This window comes from Pollicipes pollicipes, unplaced genomic scaffold (genome assembly GCF_011947565.3).
Source record: "Pollicipes pollicipes isolate AB1234 unplaced genomic scaffold, Ppol_2.1 Scaffold_4002;HRSCAF=4701_pilon_pilon_pilon, whole genome shotgun sequence".
Classification (NCBI taxonomy): Eukaryota; Metazoa; Arthropoda; class Thecostraca; order Pollicipedomorpha; family Pollicipedidae; genus Pollicipes; species Pollicipes pollicipes.
Window position 1 is genome coordinate 33,424,586 of NW_023596420.1, and position 17,000 is coordinate 33,441,585.

The window sequence follows — 17,000 nt, forward strand, 5'->3', positions numbered from 1 at the left end:
AGAGAGAGAGAGTTTGAGAGGAGAGAGGAGAGAGGAGAGAGGAGGCGGAGAGAGGAGAGGAGAGAGAGAGAGAGAGACGATGAACATGGAACAGAACAGATTTTGAATGCGGAACAATGTCAGATAGAAAAGATGCTAACGATACAATAAGAGGGAAAGGTGACACAAGTACATTGGGCATCTATTACCGAAAAATCATCTCGATCTATCTTATCGGGGCGCTGTATCAGCCCGCGCAAGTTCGAGCTCGCCCGCTATCAGCCCCCCTGAGCTGCTGTGCCGGCCGTGCAGGCGCGGTCTCGCCGCCCTCTGACCCCCTCGCCCTCACCCTGCAGGGCAGGACGACTGCGCCTCGGTCAACTGCCGCATGTTGTGTCCGTACAGCTTCAAGCTGGACGAGCGGGGCTGTCCGCTCTGCCAGTGCTGGGACCCGTGCCAGGACGTGCAGTGCCCCGGCCAGCTGTCCTGCCAGCTGGAGGAGATGCCGTGCGCCAACGAGCCCTGCCCGCCCGTGCCCACCTGTGAGTATGACGCAGATCCCCTCACGCTCCGCATGGCTTGTGACGGACATCAGCTGCATGTAAGCGTCGTTTTGTGATGCTTAGAAGGCTTGGTTTGTACGTTTTAAGTTTGAATACAGAGTAGCCCATAGTGGTGTTGTGAATCGACGCGGTTAGTCGGGCGTGGTCTTTGTGACGGCTTGGAGCGCTGAAGTGGAAAATGGATTGCTTAGATTACTGGCCCCAATGGAAAAATTCATACCCTTCCCCCATTGACCATAGCAAACATAGTGATGTGGCCACCGCGGCTCTTAATGCACTGCGTGTGGGCGTCGACATATCTATTATAACCGCTTGACTGTGGGTGGGGTGAGCCTTACACCAATGTGTTGTAATGAGCGGCTGCAGATGGAGGTGTTGCTTTTCTGTGAGGACCTGTCATTCCAAGATAGTCGTCCAGTCTACCTGTTAGGCAACAGCCTCAATCATCGAGCGTAATCGACCACATGTCAGGCATAATTGTGGACAGAAGTCCGGTTGCGTTATACAGTTACCAGCGCATGTTATGCCATTCGGAACCATATGGTGGGAAGGCTGTGCTACAGGAAAGTGAAGAAATTTGCTAGCCACTGCCCAAGTGGTTATAAAACTATGTGCCAACAGCTTGGAGGCACCATCTTTGTTTCAAAGAAATCGGACAGGCGCTTACGGAACAGATCGTAGTGGGCACAAGGAAGAAACTCACTTCCCCCAGCTCACTACCGCTCTGACGTCTTCCATTCCAGGCAAACAGCCCCGTTCCCTGGAGACGCTCTGCCTGGCGGGACGACCCCTGACCTTCGCAGAGGGCAACCGACCGTTCCTGTGCGGCACCGACTCGGGAAAACCTCAGTGTCCGCCCCTGCACGAGTGTAACGTACCCTCAGGTCAGCTTCAGTGTCCATTTGGCGGCGTCCACTTCCCAGTGTGCGTCCCATGATATGAGTGAGTCTGCTGGCGGTATTTCGCAAGATCATCGCACGTGCCGCATCAGAAAAGCGGAGTTTATGACGCGTCGCATCTTCGGTTTGCGTGCCTGGTGTGGCTTGCTGAGAAGGGCGCGAGATACTTAGAGACAGAGTTTTTTAGAGTTTTTTTTTACTTAGAGTTTTTTAGCGTTGCGCCGCTTCTGACAGCATCCTTGTCGTCCCATGACAGTTGTCACACCACAGCTGATCTGGGACAGTTTCGACGCTCTATTGTGATGAAACCGGTCTTTGTGGAAATAGAAAATATGAAAGAGAGAGAGAGAGAGAATGTAGCGTTCGGGCAGTTCAAGATTCAAGAATAACGGAGTTTGGCTAGTTGATTAGACACGCACACACACACACACACACGCACACATCAATATTATATCATATATATATATATATATATATATATATATATATATATATATATAGATAGATAGATAGATAGATAGATAGATAGATAGATAGATAGATAGATAGATAGATAGATAGATAGATAGATAGATATAGATAGATATTGGAGGTTCATGATTGACGTTAGAGCGCTGGTATCTTCCGGTTCGTTTTTGTCATGAAAGATTTTGACAAGTTTGAGCATTCGTGCTCCTTTCTCTTCGATTGACTGTACTCTCACCAACCATTTCCCGTTCACATCTTGCGGCCAGCTTCTCTGTGTCATGCCGGTGTCGATGTCCCCACCACACGCTACACGTAGTTAGTGCTCTGATCCCAACTCGAGTGCGAAACAAAAATAACGTAGATAAACCTATTTAAGAACGACTACCGACTTTCCGCCCACCATCTATGACCTGTCGGAGCTCTGGCTTGTGTGACCCGCGTCGCCGTTTCGCCAGGCGCTGACTACGGCGTATGCTGTCCGTCGATGGAGAAGGCGCTGGCGCCGCCGGCCCGCTGCCCGGCCCCGCCGCTCGGCGAGCGGGAGGTGTGCGGCGTGCCCTGTCAGTTCGACTTCCAGTGCTCGCGCTACGACGCGTGCTGCCGCTCGCACGAGTGCGGCACCCACTGCGTGCCCACCACCAACAAAACCAGTGAGTGTGATGCCGTGGCTCGCCCCGCCCGCTCGAGACGAGCATCAGCGACATGGCGTTCGAGGTCTGGGGCTGAGGCTCCAGGGTCCGTGGCCTGGGACTGAGGCTCCAGGGCTCGAGGTCTGGGGCTGAGGCTCCCAGGGTTCAAGGTCTGGGGCTGACGCTCCAGGGTTCGAGGTTTGTGGCTGAGGCTCCCAGGGTTTAAGGTCTGGGGCTGAGGCTCCCAGGGTTCAAGATTTGGGGCTGAGGCTCCCAGGTTTCAAGGTCTGGGGCTGGAGCTTTTAAGATATGTTTGGTTCATGTACTGAAAACGTTAATGTTATGACCAGGAGGTACCGCCAGACGAATACGCCGACCTATCGGCGGTACCTTTGCGGTACCGCCGATAGGCCGCCATACGTTCACCAGGGCTTCCGTGAGCATTTCTTGTGTTCCTATCACACCTGAGTGGGTCACCGGCCGTCCTCTCTCGGAGCGCGGACGAGCCGCACGGGCCAGCCCTCGCAGCCCCCTAACCCGTCGGGGCCGTTCGACAGAGTGCGAGCAGAAGCGCCAGCTGGCCGAGCTGATGATGATTAACGAGAAGCAGGGCCGCGGCTACGTGCCGCAGTGCACCGAGGACGGCAGCTTCGAGCGGCGGCAGTGCTCGCGCAACGGCCTGGTCTGCTGGTGCGTCGATCCGGACGGCACCAACGTGCGCGGGACCATGGGCCCGGCCGACGGCGTCGTCTGCCACCCGTCCGACGGTGAGTCACCGGGGTGGCGACCACGCGGGCACGGGCGGGGCCGAGCACGGCGGCGACGGCCGCGCCCCGAATGACCTTTTTGACCGTGTGAAATTAAGTGATAAGCTAGGGATTTATTTCGCTTCCCATTGTGAGCTTTTGTTGTGATTTATTTAAAAATTACAAGACTCGTGTGCAGCAATATTCTATGCGTGAATGATTAAGTTAGATGTATAAGATGTTAATAAAGCATGCCTGCATTATATATGTATATATATATATATATATATATATATATATATATATATGTAAATACAGTACGTAATCGAACGTCCATCGTATGTAGCATCAAATGTTATGAGGCACACCACTCAACAAAGGTCACACTTCCTCAAGGGAAGTACAAGTCCCCACCTCACTCGTCACCAACTGACGTCTGCCGTGCGCCTGGCTCTCGGCAGTCAACCGCATCAGCAGCGGCCGCTCTCTGGGCTGCGCAACGCTGCGCTGCGCCGAGGTCTGCCAGTACGGCCACCAGCCGGACGCGTCTGGCTGTCCCACCTGCCAGTGCGTGCGCCCGTGCGACGAGTACCCCTGCCCCGAGGGCACCGTCTGTGTGGCCACGCCCACGCCCGGCTGTCACGGCCCGCTCTGCCAGGCCACGCCCAGCTGTGAGTGTGGGTCGGGGTGGTAGCAGGGGCGTCGGCGGGAGACTTGAGAACCCGAAGCCGGCTGTTCTGGAGATGGTTGGGAATGGCGGGATGGAAGATGGGCAGTGGCCAAAGGGATAGCCCTAGTGGATACGGGTTATTCCTTTTTTCCTGGCATCTGGCGGCTTAATCTTGTTATGGAATGCATTAGCTCCTGACAATGCGTGTGCCATCGTTGCGATACCACGCAGTTCGATCTATAACTTTTTCGGCTTCGATACGATTGGCAAGTAAAAAAATCATGTTTTATCCGAGGCCAACCGTGCATCTCGCGTTCAGGGATAAAAGTGTTTTAATACCGGTACCGGGTCCGCAGGTGTTGCGTTCGAGATCCAGGGCACGCCCGACATCCCAGAGCAGCCTCAGACCGACAGTCAGCAGACGCCGAACGAGGGACTCACAGAAACTCACCAAAGCGAGCTGATGACTACCAACATGCACCAAATGAAGGCAGCCACGGAGCAGAACCAGCTGCCGACCGAGGGTGCCACCGGCTCGGACGCGACCGCCGAGCCGGTCGCGGCCAGTTTCCCGCTGGAGGGCGGCTGGACGGTGGACGAGACCCCCAACGGTGTGGCGCTGGACGGGGACTGGTCGGCGCCGACGCCGGTCAAGGTGCCGCTGCAGGGCGACTGGGTGGAGTTCGAGGAGGGCAGCGGCGAGCTGGAGGAGCCGGTCGCGCGAGGCGCGGCGCCGCCGGCCGACGGCGTCCTCCAGGTGGTCGACAGTGTGGTGAGCGTGCTGATGGACCACCGCGCTCAGACCGGGGACGGCGAACAGACGGAGGTCGTCAGGGACTACCGCCAGCAGGGCCAGGGGCAGGAGAACGTCGGCGTCGCGCCGGAGGAACTCGACACTCCGGAGGATGGCGGCGCGCAATCCCAGGGCAGCGTCGAGAGCGTGCCCAGCGAATACGTGGGCGACGCCGACGTAGGTGACTTCGTCGAGTACGAAGTGGAGCAAAAGCTGCCGGCGCCTGCGCCTGAGGACTACACGATCGAAGCCAGGGTCAGCCACCAGGGCCAGGGGCTGGGCGGCAGTCGGATCCAGGCGCTGGACGCCACGGAGTTCCAATTGCTGGAGCATGAGCCAGAGAATGCCGTCGACCAGAGGTTCCCAGGCAGGCTGGATGGTGGTGGTGGCGATCTACTGCCGCAGCGCCCCTCTGAAAAGCCAGGTAACTCGCATGTTTAGTGATAGACGGTGAATAATCCTTTCCGTCCAACATTGTTCAGTAGCGTCATGTGACGACAATGCTTTCATATTTTTGCTTTCAAAGACGAATCATCTGTCATGAGATCAAACTTGATACATATCCATGGCTCGCACGCCACAAGAGATGTCTAAGGATGTTTGACCTCATACCTGTGATAGAGATGAATTTGCAATTCAGATTTATGTTTTACACATATCGTCCTGCTACTTGCGCCACAAACTGTGTTTGCCGTCATGTTAAATGACACCCTCCCAGCGCATAGACTTTCGGCCTTTATCACGCCCTGCCCACGTGCCGCCTAAGCGGTGCGTGTCTTCACGGCGCGAGTGTGATGACGTCATCGGTGCGCAGGCCAGTGCCCGTACTCGGGCCCGGTGGGCGGCGGCAGCTGTGACCTGCAGTGTGCCGACGACGCGGACTGCACCGGCGAGCACAAGTGCTGCTCCAGCGGCTGCGGCACAGAGTGTGTCCGCCCGCTGCTCGCCACAGGTCAGTCCCGCCCTGCGCTGGTCACAGGTCAGCTCTGGACCACGCGCACTGGCTGTCGAGCGGCGCTGGGGTGGGGTCACGGGAATGGTGGGGCCCCGGGCTGTATGGGCTCCGCACAGGAAAATGTAAACAGTCGACTTGTTGGTAGTGAATGCGTAGGACTCCTCCAGACTCAATGCTTGCGTTGTTAATGTTTGCATGCTCTGCAATTTAGTCATCCGTTTACGATGACGTGTATACCCACGTGAGATCTTCTACCATGGTCAGAAGGCATGCTCCCCTGACCCGAGTACATGGTGCAAGCTCGGGGTTGCCACATCGTGAGGAAAAGTGTGCGTCACGCGGGAACTGCAGGCCTGCATAACACAATAGCACGCACCTGGAGGCCGTGTGCGCCCACCGCAGGCCGTGGCAGCCGCGGAGACTGCAGTATCACACAGCACAGTATCCTACACTTGCATCAGGAAAAATTGGAACAGCAAGTTTCGGCAACTGGTAGCTGAGCTGCCACCATTGTTGTCGTTACCTTATGGCCTGCCGCGATTTATGGTGGAATGTACTCACCATGACCGCCTCAAAACCGGGGACGGCAAGAACACTTTCGCCAGGATGTGTTCGGCGTTTCGTGTTCGCCCATTGTGAAATGACTTTTTCCGCGCACGGACATTCCGCCATGGCCACCTTGACGAGCGCGCCAAATGCCCGGGTTCCGCAGCGTGCCAGCACGAGAAGGCGGTGCTGGAGGAGCGGGCGCGCTCGTCGGGCGTGCCGCTGGGCCGCACCTACATCCCACACTGCCGGAACGAGGACGGCCACTACTCTCCCGTCCAGTGCCACCCGGTGCTGGGCGTGTGCTGGTGTGTGGACGAGGCCGGTCGGGAGCGGCCCGGCACGCGCGCCGCCGGCCGACACAACGTCAACTGCAGCCGGCCCGGTCAGTGGCGTGTGGACGGATGGATGGCAGAGACGGATGGGGCCGTAGAGACGTCGGCTGGTTACAAGTGGGCTGTTCGGTACTTCAGCCCACGCAACTAGCAGTACTCGATGTCTGACTGAAGTTAATACGGAAGCTAAGAGCTTTGCGACCATCCGGGACCAATCACATGAAAAAGAGGTGCACCTACACTACCATGCAATTTCCAAGCAAAAGTGGCTGTCGTAGGTGTCATAAAACGGGGTTTCTCCCACACTGCCACGTTTTGAACTTCGTTTGCTCGAAGATGGTCGATCCCGCCCTTTTTGCAATCGTATTACGCAACCAATAAACATGAATATCCAGACAGGTCTCGGCGTGTTCCCTCCCGCACGCACTTCTTCCCCGGCGCGGCTGACGCGTTCCCCTCTGCTGGCAGCGCTCTCCTCCTGCCCGCGGCTGGACTGCCCGGCCTACTGCCCGGCCGGGCGGCGGCTGGACGCCCGCGGCTGCCCCACCTGCCAGTGCCACCACCCGTGCGAGGGTGTCCGCTGCTCGGAGGGCCTCGAGTGCCGGCCGGTGCCCGTGCGCTGCGTGTCGGGCCCCTGCCCGCCGCTGCCGCTGTGCCTGCCGGCCGTGGCCGACCCGTGCCCCCAGGGCAGGCCGCTGCCGGGCGCCCGGTGCGGCCCCGGCCAGGAGGCCTGCCCCGGCTCGCACCAGTGTCACATCAGCCCCTTCCACGAGTACGACGTCTGCTGCCCCAAGCCTCGTGAGTACTGAGCGGGTGTTGACGGAGCTCTGGACGGGTGCTGGGTGCACAGGCTGAGTAATGACGCTGATTGGCTGATTGACTGAGTTCAGATGGTCTTCGATGGTGTCTCATTTTTTGCACGGATGCTTCTTTTAACTGACGAATAACTAGAGTTGTAACGGTGCATACATGGCTTTGGCTGAACTGACTAGTGCTCGGATCATGAATTCTGGCAATGTTTTGGTAACTCAGGCTAAGCTTGTCTGAGTATTTCTGTTAATTTTATTACTGCTGACTTAATTCTTCGTGTTCGTTATCAGAAAGGGTTCAGCTTTGGCGACGAGGCTGATTAGCAGAAACATATTATCTTGTTATGAAATAGTTCCATTGTGATTAATGCATGTTCCATCAATTCGCACTGTGTTTAGTTATATATTTGTATTATACACTAGCATGCAAACACGCTCGGGGAGCGCGACTAAAATATATGCGTGTACTTTTTGTACCTAGCACTTTGCTGTAGATCGTTTCATTCACCATGTCGTGTCTCTGCGAATATTGTCTCCCGTCAGCGTAGTCTGGCGATCCTGTCATGCGCTTTGGATGCTTTAATCCAATATTTGGCTGGCACGGAGACTCGCTTCGAAAGCCATGCTGAAAACAATTCAGGTCACAGTGGTTGAAAGCTGTGATTGAAACGGTAAGGAATTTTTTTAGCTCAACTTATCCTTCGACCTGAATTTTTACACCATCGCCTGTCCAATCATTGACCGCACTAGCACTTCGGGTGTCAAGATTTGCAATGCCTGTGGTGGTTACATACTGCCGATTTAAAGGTGTGCATGCGTGTGGCATAAGGTGGAACCGGATGTGCGACTCGCTTGTACGCTGGGGACCATTCTCGCATGTCATAGTGTGCATGCCGTCTCGTTTGAGCTGATTTGTGATGGAAATACACAGCATGCTATTACGGCGGATTGAGTGCATTTTATTTTGTAGCGACATTCCAAACCGGCCGCAAGTTTGATATTCGAGAGCGAAGTGCATGTGTTGCACGCGACGCGTCGGGTTTTTCTCGGAAGCTTGCGACATCCCCTCCCGACACCTTCTCACAAGAACCGTCCGTGACCCTTCTGGCCCTCTTAGCGGACACGCGGTCTCCAGATCATGGCCGTTCGCTGCCTGTCTCCGGTTCCAAGAGCCGACTCCGCACCTTCGCTGTGACCTTGACCTGGTATGTCTGCGGTGGCGGGTCGGTGACTGACCTTGACCGGACGGCCACAGGTGACGTGTGCCAGCTGCCGGTGGCCGAGGGACGCTGCGGCGAGAGCCTTGTCCGGTGGCACTTTGACCGCGAGACCGGATCCTGCCGAACCTTCACCTTCAGCGGATGCGGCGGCAACCAGAACAATTTCGACACGCTGGAGGAGTGCAAGGCCGTCTGTCCAGGTGCGTTGGTGCGATCGTCAACGAATGCATTGGTCACAGGAATCGTGTATTTCCATACCGGCATAGTTCATGATTTCAGTGCTCTGCCAATCTTCATTGGAAAGACAGCACTTGTGCCGTGCTCATTGTGTACCGTGTATCATAAAATGTGGGTTTTTGTAGGTCACAGAGTCCTTCACAGCCTTTTAGTGCTTCGGTGTATCATGCCTGACTCATTCACTCCACACTTTGCATTTACATAAAGCTAAAAGTCGCTCAAAGTCTCCTATCCCCTTCTCCAACCGACTGCAGGATATCACGTGCAAACCCAACCCCCCGCCCCCAAAAAACCTCGCCACTCACCTTCCCCTCCCGCGCCCGGCAGTGCTGACCCAGTGCCAGCAGCAGCGCGAGAAGAGCCAGCTGGCGGCGCAGCTGTACAAGCGGGTGGCGTTCATCCCCAAGTGTCACCCGGAGACGGGCGCCTGGGAGCCGGTGCAGTGCCAGCCCGAGTTTGGCCTCTGCTGGTGCGTGCATGCCAACGGCACCCAGGTGCGCGGCTCCATGGTGGCCGGCGTCCCCTCCTGCTCGGCGCGCCAGGGCCGCCGGCTCAGCCTGCTGCCGCAGCGCACGCACAGTGAGTGGTCTCGAGTGGACAGCTCCGCTCGCCAGCGCGCGCCGTGTGCGGAACGTTGCTGCGCTGTGCGTAGCAACGTTCCGCAGCTGTTGCTGCGCTGTGCGCTGCGACGTCGCGTTTGACGAGTCACAGCTGCATCGTCGTGCAGCTGTGGCAGCGTCGTCTTATGTCCGCCACAGACAATTTTTTTAGATTCGATCAGAACCTTTAGATCGGATGGATTTCTGGAACCGGCGCCAACGCTATGCACTAAGCAGTGCTCGTTGCATGAGAACCTTGCTCCCCGTCCGGGGTCCACGGAAAAAAATTTGCGGCAAAAGCCGAGCGTGACGCAATGCTAGGCACAGTCCGTCCCTCCCTCTGACGTCATCTGACCTCTAGCGTGGCCGCCGTCACAGGCCACAAGCCATCTCAGTCTGCATTCGACCTGGCTTATCTCGTAACGATGAACTTTAGACCACGCGGTAGGTACGCCCTTCGCTAATGTTAGCCTGCCGCCCGCGTGACTCTGCGATGTCGACTGACCGCCGTCCGCGGCCCGGCAGTCTGCGAACGGGGTGAGACGGTGCACGCGTGCCCGCGCTCCCTCTGCGAGAACAAGGTGTGCCTGTCCGACCCGAGCGCCACCTGCCGGATCGACCCCTGCGGCCGCTGCGGCTACCGCTTCTACGACGCTGGCGGCAATGAGGTCGACTGTTCCCGCGGCCTGACGGCCTGCCAGCGGGAGCGTCAGGAGGTGAGGCGGCACGACCTCGGGCCGCTCCGCAAGCTGTGGACGCGGTTTGAGGCGAGTCCCTATAGCTCCGGGATGGGCGGGGATTAACAAGCAGCGATGGCCTACACATTCTGGGTGCGTCCTTCGTGGTTAAAAGAAATTAGGTTAATCAAGGTTGCGTTGCTTTTAGCAGTCTTTCTTTGTTTTGCGTGTCAGCTAGAGGAAAGGGTGATATGGAAAGCGTAGTAAGTGTTACAAACTTTCTATGACCTCGTCCGATTTTTGGCGTGTACCCCCACGTGACGGCTCGTGTCTGCGGTGCCAGGTGTTGAACTCGGCCGCCTGGAGACAGCACGGCCAGTACGAGGCCCGGGATAGGTCGTCCGTGCGGCTCTACGCAGCGCTGCGGGGCATCCTGTCGCAGAGGTGAGTGTCCGGAGCATAGCGCCGTCCCGAACACGTCACACTTGCGAGGGCTGCGCCTCGTGACAATATTGGGAAATGCTCTGCATTTCTCAGCTTGCATGGTGCTATGAAACTTCCAACGTCCGGTTCGGTTTGATTTTCGCATTTGAAACCGTTTCGTGGCAACACTTTCAAACGCGTTTGAAAGTGGCCAGCTTGGCTTAAAACGAGCGTAACTGCCCGCCAGGTTGTGTCGTTGTTCAAATTTAACACCTAAGTGTTACTGCGCCGGTCCCAATCATAGCTGCAGACCAAAAAGCGCAAACCTCAGCTGAACATGTTTGATAACCCCCGTCGCCACCGCGCAATGCTCCACCGGTCGATGTAACCGTGGGGTCGCCGTGTAACCTTGCACCGTCCTGTGGCAGCGGCGCCGAGCCGGGCCGCGGCTCGTCGCTGCACGGAGACCTGCTAGCCGACGGTCTGGTGGTGGGGCCGCCCGTCTGTGACGAGCTGGGGGGCTACCGGGCCGAGCAGGGCTCCGGCGGCCTCATGTGGTGCGTGGCCGAGGACGGCGCGCCCCTACACCGCACCATCACCCGGGGCCTGATCCGCTGCGACCGACAGGGTAAGCACGCTCACGCTGCGGGGGCAGCTTCCCCGGGGCTCAAGTGGTTACCGCCATGCTCGTTTCTAAACGTGTAGCAGCAATCCCGTCGCTTCCACCGCATAAGCTAGGTGCAAATGCTTTGGATCGATGTCGCTGAGATGCGTGACGGATGGAAAAGTGTATTTCTCAACCAGATAATCCTTTCTCTTTTTTCTGCCTTTCCGATTGCTGGACAGCATCGGTAACTCGCCTGGCGCGTCCCCAGGCAACGTCGTGGAGCGCCAGGCGCTGTCCCCGGTCTGTGACTCGGAGGTGGCGCCGCGGGTGTGTCGCCACGAGTGTCTGCGCGCCGCCTGCCCGGGACACACGGACGCCGTTTGTGTGGCCGACCCCTGCAACAACTGTCACGTGACGTTCTTCAGGTGAGGCGTCCGCATTGGCGAGGTGCTGGGAGTGGACGGGTGAGGGAAAAAGTCGTCTGAGATGAGTGAGCCGCTAACCTTCCTGTTTTTCCAGCATGATCTCTCTCCATCCCCCTGGCTTGACCTACCTCCACTCCCAGCGTGACCTCCTTCCATTTCCTCAGCGGGACCTCCCTCCCGTCTCCCCAGCGTGGCTTCCCTCCGCCTCCCCAGCGGGACCTCCCTCCACTTCCTCAGCGGGACCTCCCTCCCGTCTCCCCAGCGTGGCTTCCCCCGCCTTCCCAGCGGGACCTCCCCCGTCTCCCCGTCGTGACCTCCCTCTCGTCTCCCCAGCGTGGCTTCCCCGCCTTGCCAGCGTGACCTCCCTTCGCTTCTCCAGCGTGACCTCCCTCCGCTTCCCCAGCGTGACCTCCCTCTGCCTCCCCAGCGTGATCTCCAGTCTCCCCAGCGTGACCTCCTTCCGCCTGCCCAGCGTGACCTCCCTCCGTCTCCCCAGCGTGATCTCCAGTCTCCCCAGCGTGACCTCCTTCCGCCTCCCCAGCGTGACCTCCCTCCGCCTCCCCAGCGTGACCTTCCTCCGCCTCCCCAGCGTGACCGGCCGCGAGGTGCAGTGTGACCGGCCCTGCAGCCAGCCGGTCGTCTCCGGACAGTGCCGCGCCAGCATCCCCCGCTTCTTCTACGACCAGCAGCTGGGACAGTGCCAGCCGTTCCTCTACGGAGGCTGCGGCGGCAACGACAACAACTTCGGCAGTCTTGATGACTGTCAGGCGCAGTGCGAGCAGCCTGGTAAGCTTACGTGGAGCTGAGTGCCGTCCTCGGGTCTTTCCTGAGAGGTGAAGTGACCGATTCCCAGACGGTAACGGCAAACTCAGACCGAGGGGCTATGCATCGGTTAGTGTGTGTGCTTTTTGGCTGTTTCTAAGTGAATTGGCTCCCGAATTACTTCACTTAAAGTGCTTATCACCATCACCAGTCGAATTCAAACCAGCTGTGTCTCATGTGTAGGTCGCCTGTAGGTTCCTTTCCTGACCTCTGTCACTGTCTCTGCGCTTATGTGAGCTGTGGGTGCCGTTCCAGTGGACATCTGCTCGCTGCCGGTGTCGAGCGGCCCCTGCTCCGATGCCCACGTGCGCTGGTTCTACAACTCCGTGACCGAGGACTGCGAGCCGTTCACGTACGGAGGCTGCGCCGGCAACGGCAACAACTTCCGCTCCCGACAGGCGTGCCAGGCCCGCTGTCCAGGTAATGAGCGGCCAGTCACCGCCCCCACCTTCCGCTCCCGACAGGTGTGTCAGGCCCGCTGTTCAGGTAATGAGCGGCCAGTCACCGCCCCCACCTTCCGCTCCCGACAGGCGTGTCAGGCCCGCTGTCCAGGCAATGGGCGGACAGTCACCGCCCCCACCTTCCGCTCCCGACAGGCGTGTCAGGCCCGCTGTCCAGGCAATGAGCGGCCAGTCACTGCCCCCAATTTCCGCTCCCGACAGGTGTGTCAGGCCCGCTGTCCAGGTAATGAGCGGCCGGTCACCGCCCCCGCCTTCCGCTCCTGACAGGTGTGTCAGGCCCGCTGTCCAGGCCATGAGCGGCCAGTCACTGCCCCCAACTTCCGCTCCCGACAGGCATGTCAGGCCCGCCGTCCAGGTAATGAGCGGCCAGTCACCGCCCCACCTTCCGCTCCTGACAGGTGTGTCAGGCCCGCTGTCTAGGTAATGAGCGACCAGTCACCGATCCCACCTTCCGCTCCCGACAGGCGTGCCAGGCCCGCTGTCCAGGTAATGAGCGGCCAGTCACCGATCCCACCTTCCGCTCCCGACAGGCGTGCCAGGTCCGCTGTCCAGGTAATGAGCGGCCAAACACCGCCCCCGCCTTCCGCTCCCGGCAGGCGTGCCAGGCCCGCTGTCCAGGTAATGAGCGGTCAAACACCGCCCCCGCCTTCCGCTCCCGACAGGCGTGTCAGGCCCGCTGTCCAAACAATGAGCGGCCAAACACCGCACCCGCCTTCCGCTCCCGACAGGCGTGTCAGGCCCACTGTCCAAACAATGAGCGGCCAGTCACCGATCCCACCTTCCGCTCCCGACAGGCGTGCCAGGCCCGCTGTCCAGGCAATGAGCGACCAGTCACCGATCCCACCTTCCGCTCCCGACAGGCGTGCCAGGCCCGCTGTCCAGATAATGAGCGGCCAGTCGCCGATCCCACGGGCGCTGGCTGCTGCTATGTAATGCCATGCTCATCTTCTGTTCATCGTATCTCTTTGTGTGATGACATCTGCGGGCTCTGGCTGTCTACGGTGCTTTAATAACCAGCATTGTGGTGGGATTTTCTAGGCTTGTGCTCAGAAAAAAAATCACATTGTCGTCGCATGTTATTATCCATTCCTTGAGTGGAAATAAATTTGAGGAAATGAGGAATTTAAAGACTGACAAACATATGGTTGACGACCGGTTTAGGCACTTGGACGGCTGCAAGCCCAGCTGTGTTACGGGCATAAATGCATGATGAACGGAAAATAGCTGAGGGTGAGATGAGACCAGGGAAATGGCTTGACGTCATGCCTCACTCCCTGCCCGCCCTGCCGGCAGACCTCGTGCTGTGTCCGTCGGTGCCCGGCTCGCTGACGGCCTGCAGCCGGGGCCAGAGCTGCGGCAACGCCACGTGCGCAGCGCGGCCGTCGGCCGTCTGTCGCGTCGAGCCCTGCTCCTGCCAGCCGTACTTCACCGACGTCAACGGCGAACGCATCGACTGCCAGGTGCCACTATAATGCGGCGCTAGACACGACTGCCACTGTCGTTGCAGGTTGTCAGGCATCAAAGAGACGTCTTTTGGAGCCCACTTCGTGAAGTATATTTACATTACAGTCACGGATGTTTTTTATTCGATTCCTTTAATAATTTTATTCGCTTTAAGTTGTTCCGTGATCGCGGTCGGCGAGCGCCAGACATAACATGCGCAGTTTCGCTGTGACAGTGAATTGTTTCTGAATCATGGTGATGCAGCAACACTTAAACTTGCTACGCGACGCTACTTGAAGTATTGTTCACCGATATCAGAACTGATTGGCCGATCCCAAAATGACGCGGAGCTGACTGGCCCTTGCAGGCTGAGCCGGAGGATACCGCGCAAGGACACGCCAAGGTCGTGATCGTGAATGCCGTTCCCAAGACGGTGACGTTGAAGAAGGTCATCAAGCACATCCCCACTGAGCCATCATCAACGACGACGACGACGACAGAGATGGCCGAGGAGGACCCGACCACAGTACCGGTGCCGGCGGCCGCGCCCGAGACGGCCGGCCCTCAGCACACACCCGTCTCCGCCGGCCCACAGTACATCCCGCTACCAGCCGGCCCAACCGAGCAGGAGGCGGCTATCAGTCGGAACGAGCTGACCGACGACGACGGCGGCGACGCTACATCAGCGCTCGAGGGCATGCGCGAGGTCACCTTCACCCTGAGCTCACCGGCCGGCGAGGTGAGCAGCCCGTGGGGTGCCGACTTCGACGCCACGCCGGCGTCAGAGGTGCCGTCCGACGTCGCAGAAGACGGCCTGACCGCCACGGTGGCGGTCGGGTTCGACCTGGCGTCAGGATGAGCTGTCGATGACGTCAGACGCGACGGCACGCCAGCCGGCGTCGACGGACTCGGCGGACGCGGCGACCCTCTCGTCCAACGCGTTGCGCGATGCCGCCGGTGCGGCCACCGCCTCGCCGCCGCCGGCTGCGAGCGCGGCGGCGGCGGAGGACGTGGCCGAGCCGCGTCGCCGCCAGGCGCGCCTGCTGGCCGGCCGGGCCGACCGCCAGCTGTGGGCCGAGCTGCGCACCGGCGGCGCCGACCGGCTCGCCGCCGCCGAGGACCACTACGTGGCGCTGCAGCGCGAGGTGGTCTCGCGCCAGCAGGGTTTCCCGCTGACGGCCGCCGTTATCGTCATCGCCGCGCTCACGGTCACGGTCGTCGCCGCCACCGTCATCGGCGCCATCGTGTACCGGCGGAAGAGCACAGGTAAGCGATTGGAGCCGCGGGCGCCTCGGTTGCGCGCTTCAGAGCTGCGATGAACTGAGCGAGGCGGTTGAGGGCCGGTGACATTCGATGGTAGTGCCAGATACTTGTTTGGACTGAGTTCGGATTCAGAGTTATTTGGACTGAGTTAACATCGCGCTTGCGACCAGGTCTTCTTGGCATTATCTGAGACACGAGACAACGCCGGCTTCGTTGGGTTTGGACACCCACGTGACTGACGATGATCGCTTACCTGGCTCTGCAGGCAACTCGACGGACGAAGCCGCGTCATCCTCGGTCGACAGCGGCGCCATCTGCAACGGTCGCAGTCTGCACGAGCAGCTGGGCCGGCAGCAGCCCAGCCAGCAGCCCGCCTTCAGGTGGAACTTCTGATCGACGCCGGCAGGTGGCAGGCCAACAGTAGTTCTCAACGTCACCAGCAGATGGCATGTTTACCGAGCCGTCCGTTTCGCGCGCCGCGGGGCCCGCGTGCGCTCTCCGAGTGATCCACGACAAGCGTGAGAAGAAGCCAAAACATTCGGGCGTGACCCGGCAAACGGTGCGGGCGGCCCGGGCCTCTGATATCCGTGAGTGTGTGTCCAGACGTAACGTTATTTATTACCTACTGCTGTCGAGGTGCATGCTAATGTGGTGGCCACCGCCGGGCTCGTGTTATTGCTAGCGCTGTTGAAGAGTCGGCGGCCAATGTGACAGATTTCAAATGGACTACGAGGTCTCGAGACTTATTACGACATGCAGTGTGCAAATGTGTAAATAGCAGTGTATGGCAGCGTTAAACAATGTATGTGAAAACTGAATGCCGATATTCGAGCTGACGTTCGAATAAAGTAACAAATGATGCCCACTTGCGTTTCATAATGTTCCAAGGCATGCAAGACTTGCAATACCCCAAAATGTGTTGAGGTCTGAACGGCTGCCAAAACATTTCAACCTGAAACTGAAGTCACCACATCATGCCCGAGACGCTGGAAACGACGCTCAGGACATATCATGATACGGCAAAGATACACTTGTCTCAGGTTGTAACCATGACAGCAATTCGAGATAGCACAAAATGCATTGCACTCGGTCCCCAGCACGCGAGCCGTAATGTCCTCGCAGTCAGCGTCCTCGGCTCCCGCACGGGGGCCCGGGCGCGGTTGCGGTAAATCCGTGCTGCGGCATGACATCTGAGCGCGTGTGCGGTCGCTGCGGTCCTCCACGCTCCATAAAAGGACGCGGCGGGACGGGCGTCGCGTCGCGTCCCCTAAAAACCCCTCGGCACGGTCTCCATGAGCTGCGCAGGCCTCTGAGAGTCGGCGTCACGTGACTGCCTGTATTGCTGCACATCAGCGCCCTCTGTCGTGGCCAGCATCACGCCGACGGCCAGGACTACACCACGTCGCGTCCAGCGCTCGGCGAACTCAATAT

General features: G+C 58.8%; 1 protein-coding gene across 1 annotated transcript in view; it reads left to right on the forward strand.

Annotated features, from left to right (window-relative positions):
- LOC119094399 (uncharacterized) overlaps positions 1-15,266 on the forward strand; it is a 30,694-nt gene extending 15,428 nt beyond the window's left edge. Inside the window, exons 4-22 of the mRNA XM_037217460.1 lie at positions 336-521; positions 1,286-1,426; positions 2,365-2,559; positions 3,096-3,305; positions 3,746-3,955; positions 4,311-5,171; positions 5,562-5,699; positions 6,415-6,633; positions 7,052-7,381; positions 8,648-8,812; positions 9,177-9,428; positions 9,974-10,164; positions 10,469-10,569; positions 10,977-11,176; positions 11,424-11,580; positions 12,170-12,366; positions 12,658-12,822; positions 14,157-14,323; positions 14,674-15,266. Of these exons, the coding sequence (XP_037073355.1) occupies positions 336-521; positions 1,286-1,426; positions 2,365-2,559; positions 3,096-3,305; positions 3,746-3,955; positions 4,311-5,171; positions 5,562-5,699; positions 6,415-6,633; positions 7,052-7,381; positions 8,648-8,812; positions 9,177-9,428; positions 9,974-10,164; positions 10,469-10,569; positions 10,977-11,176; positions 11,424-11,580; positions 12,170-12,366; positions 12,658-12,822; positions 14,157-14,323; positions 14,674-15,165 (4,577 nt within the window). The 3' untranslated portion in view covers positions 15,166-15,266. The remainder of the gene's footprint in view (positions 1-335; positions 522-1,285; positions 1,427-2,364; positions 2,560-3,095; positions 3,306-3,745; positions 3,956-4,310; positions 5,172-5,561; positions 5,700-6,414; positions 6,634-7,051; positions 7,382-8,647; positions 8,813-9,176; positions 9,429-9,973; positions 10,165-10,468; positions 10,570-10,976; positions 11,177-11,423; positions 11,581-12,169; positions 12,367-12,657; positions 12,823-14,156; positions 14,324-14,673) is intronic.
- The last annotated feature ends 1,734 nt before the right edge of the window (positions 15,267-17,000 follow it).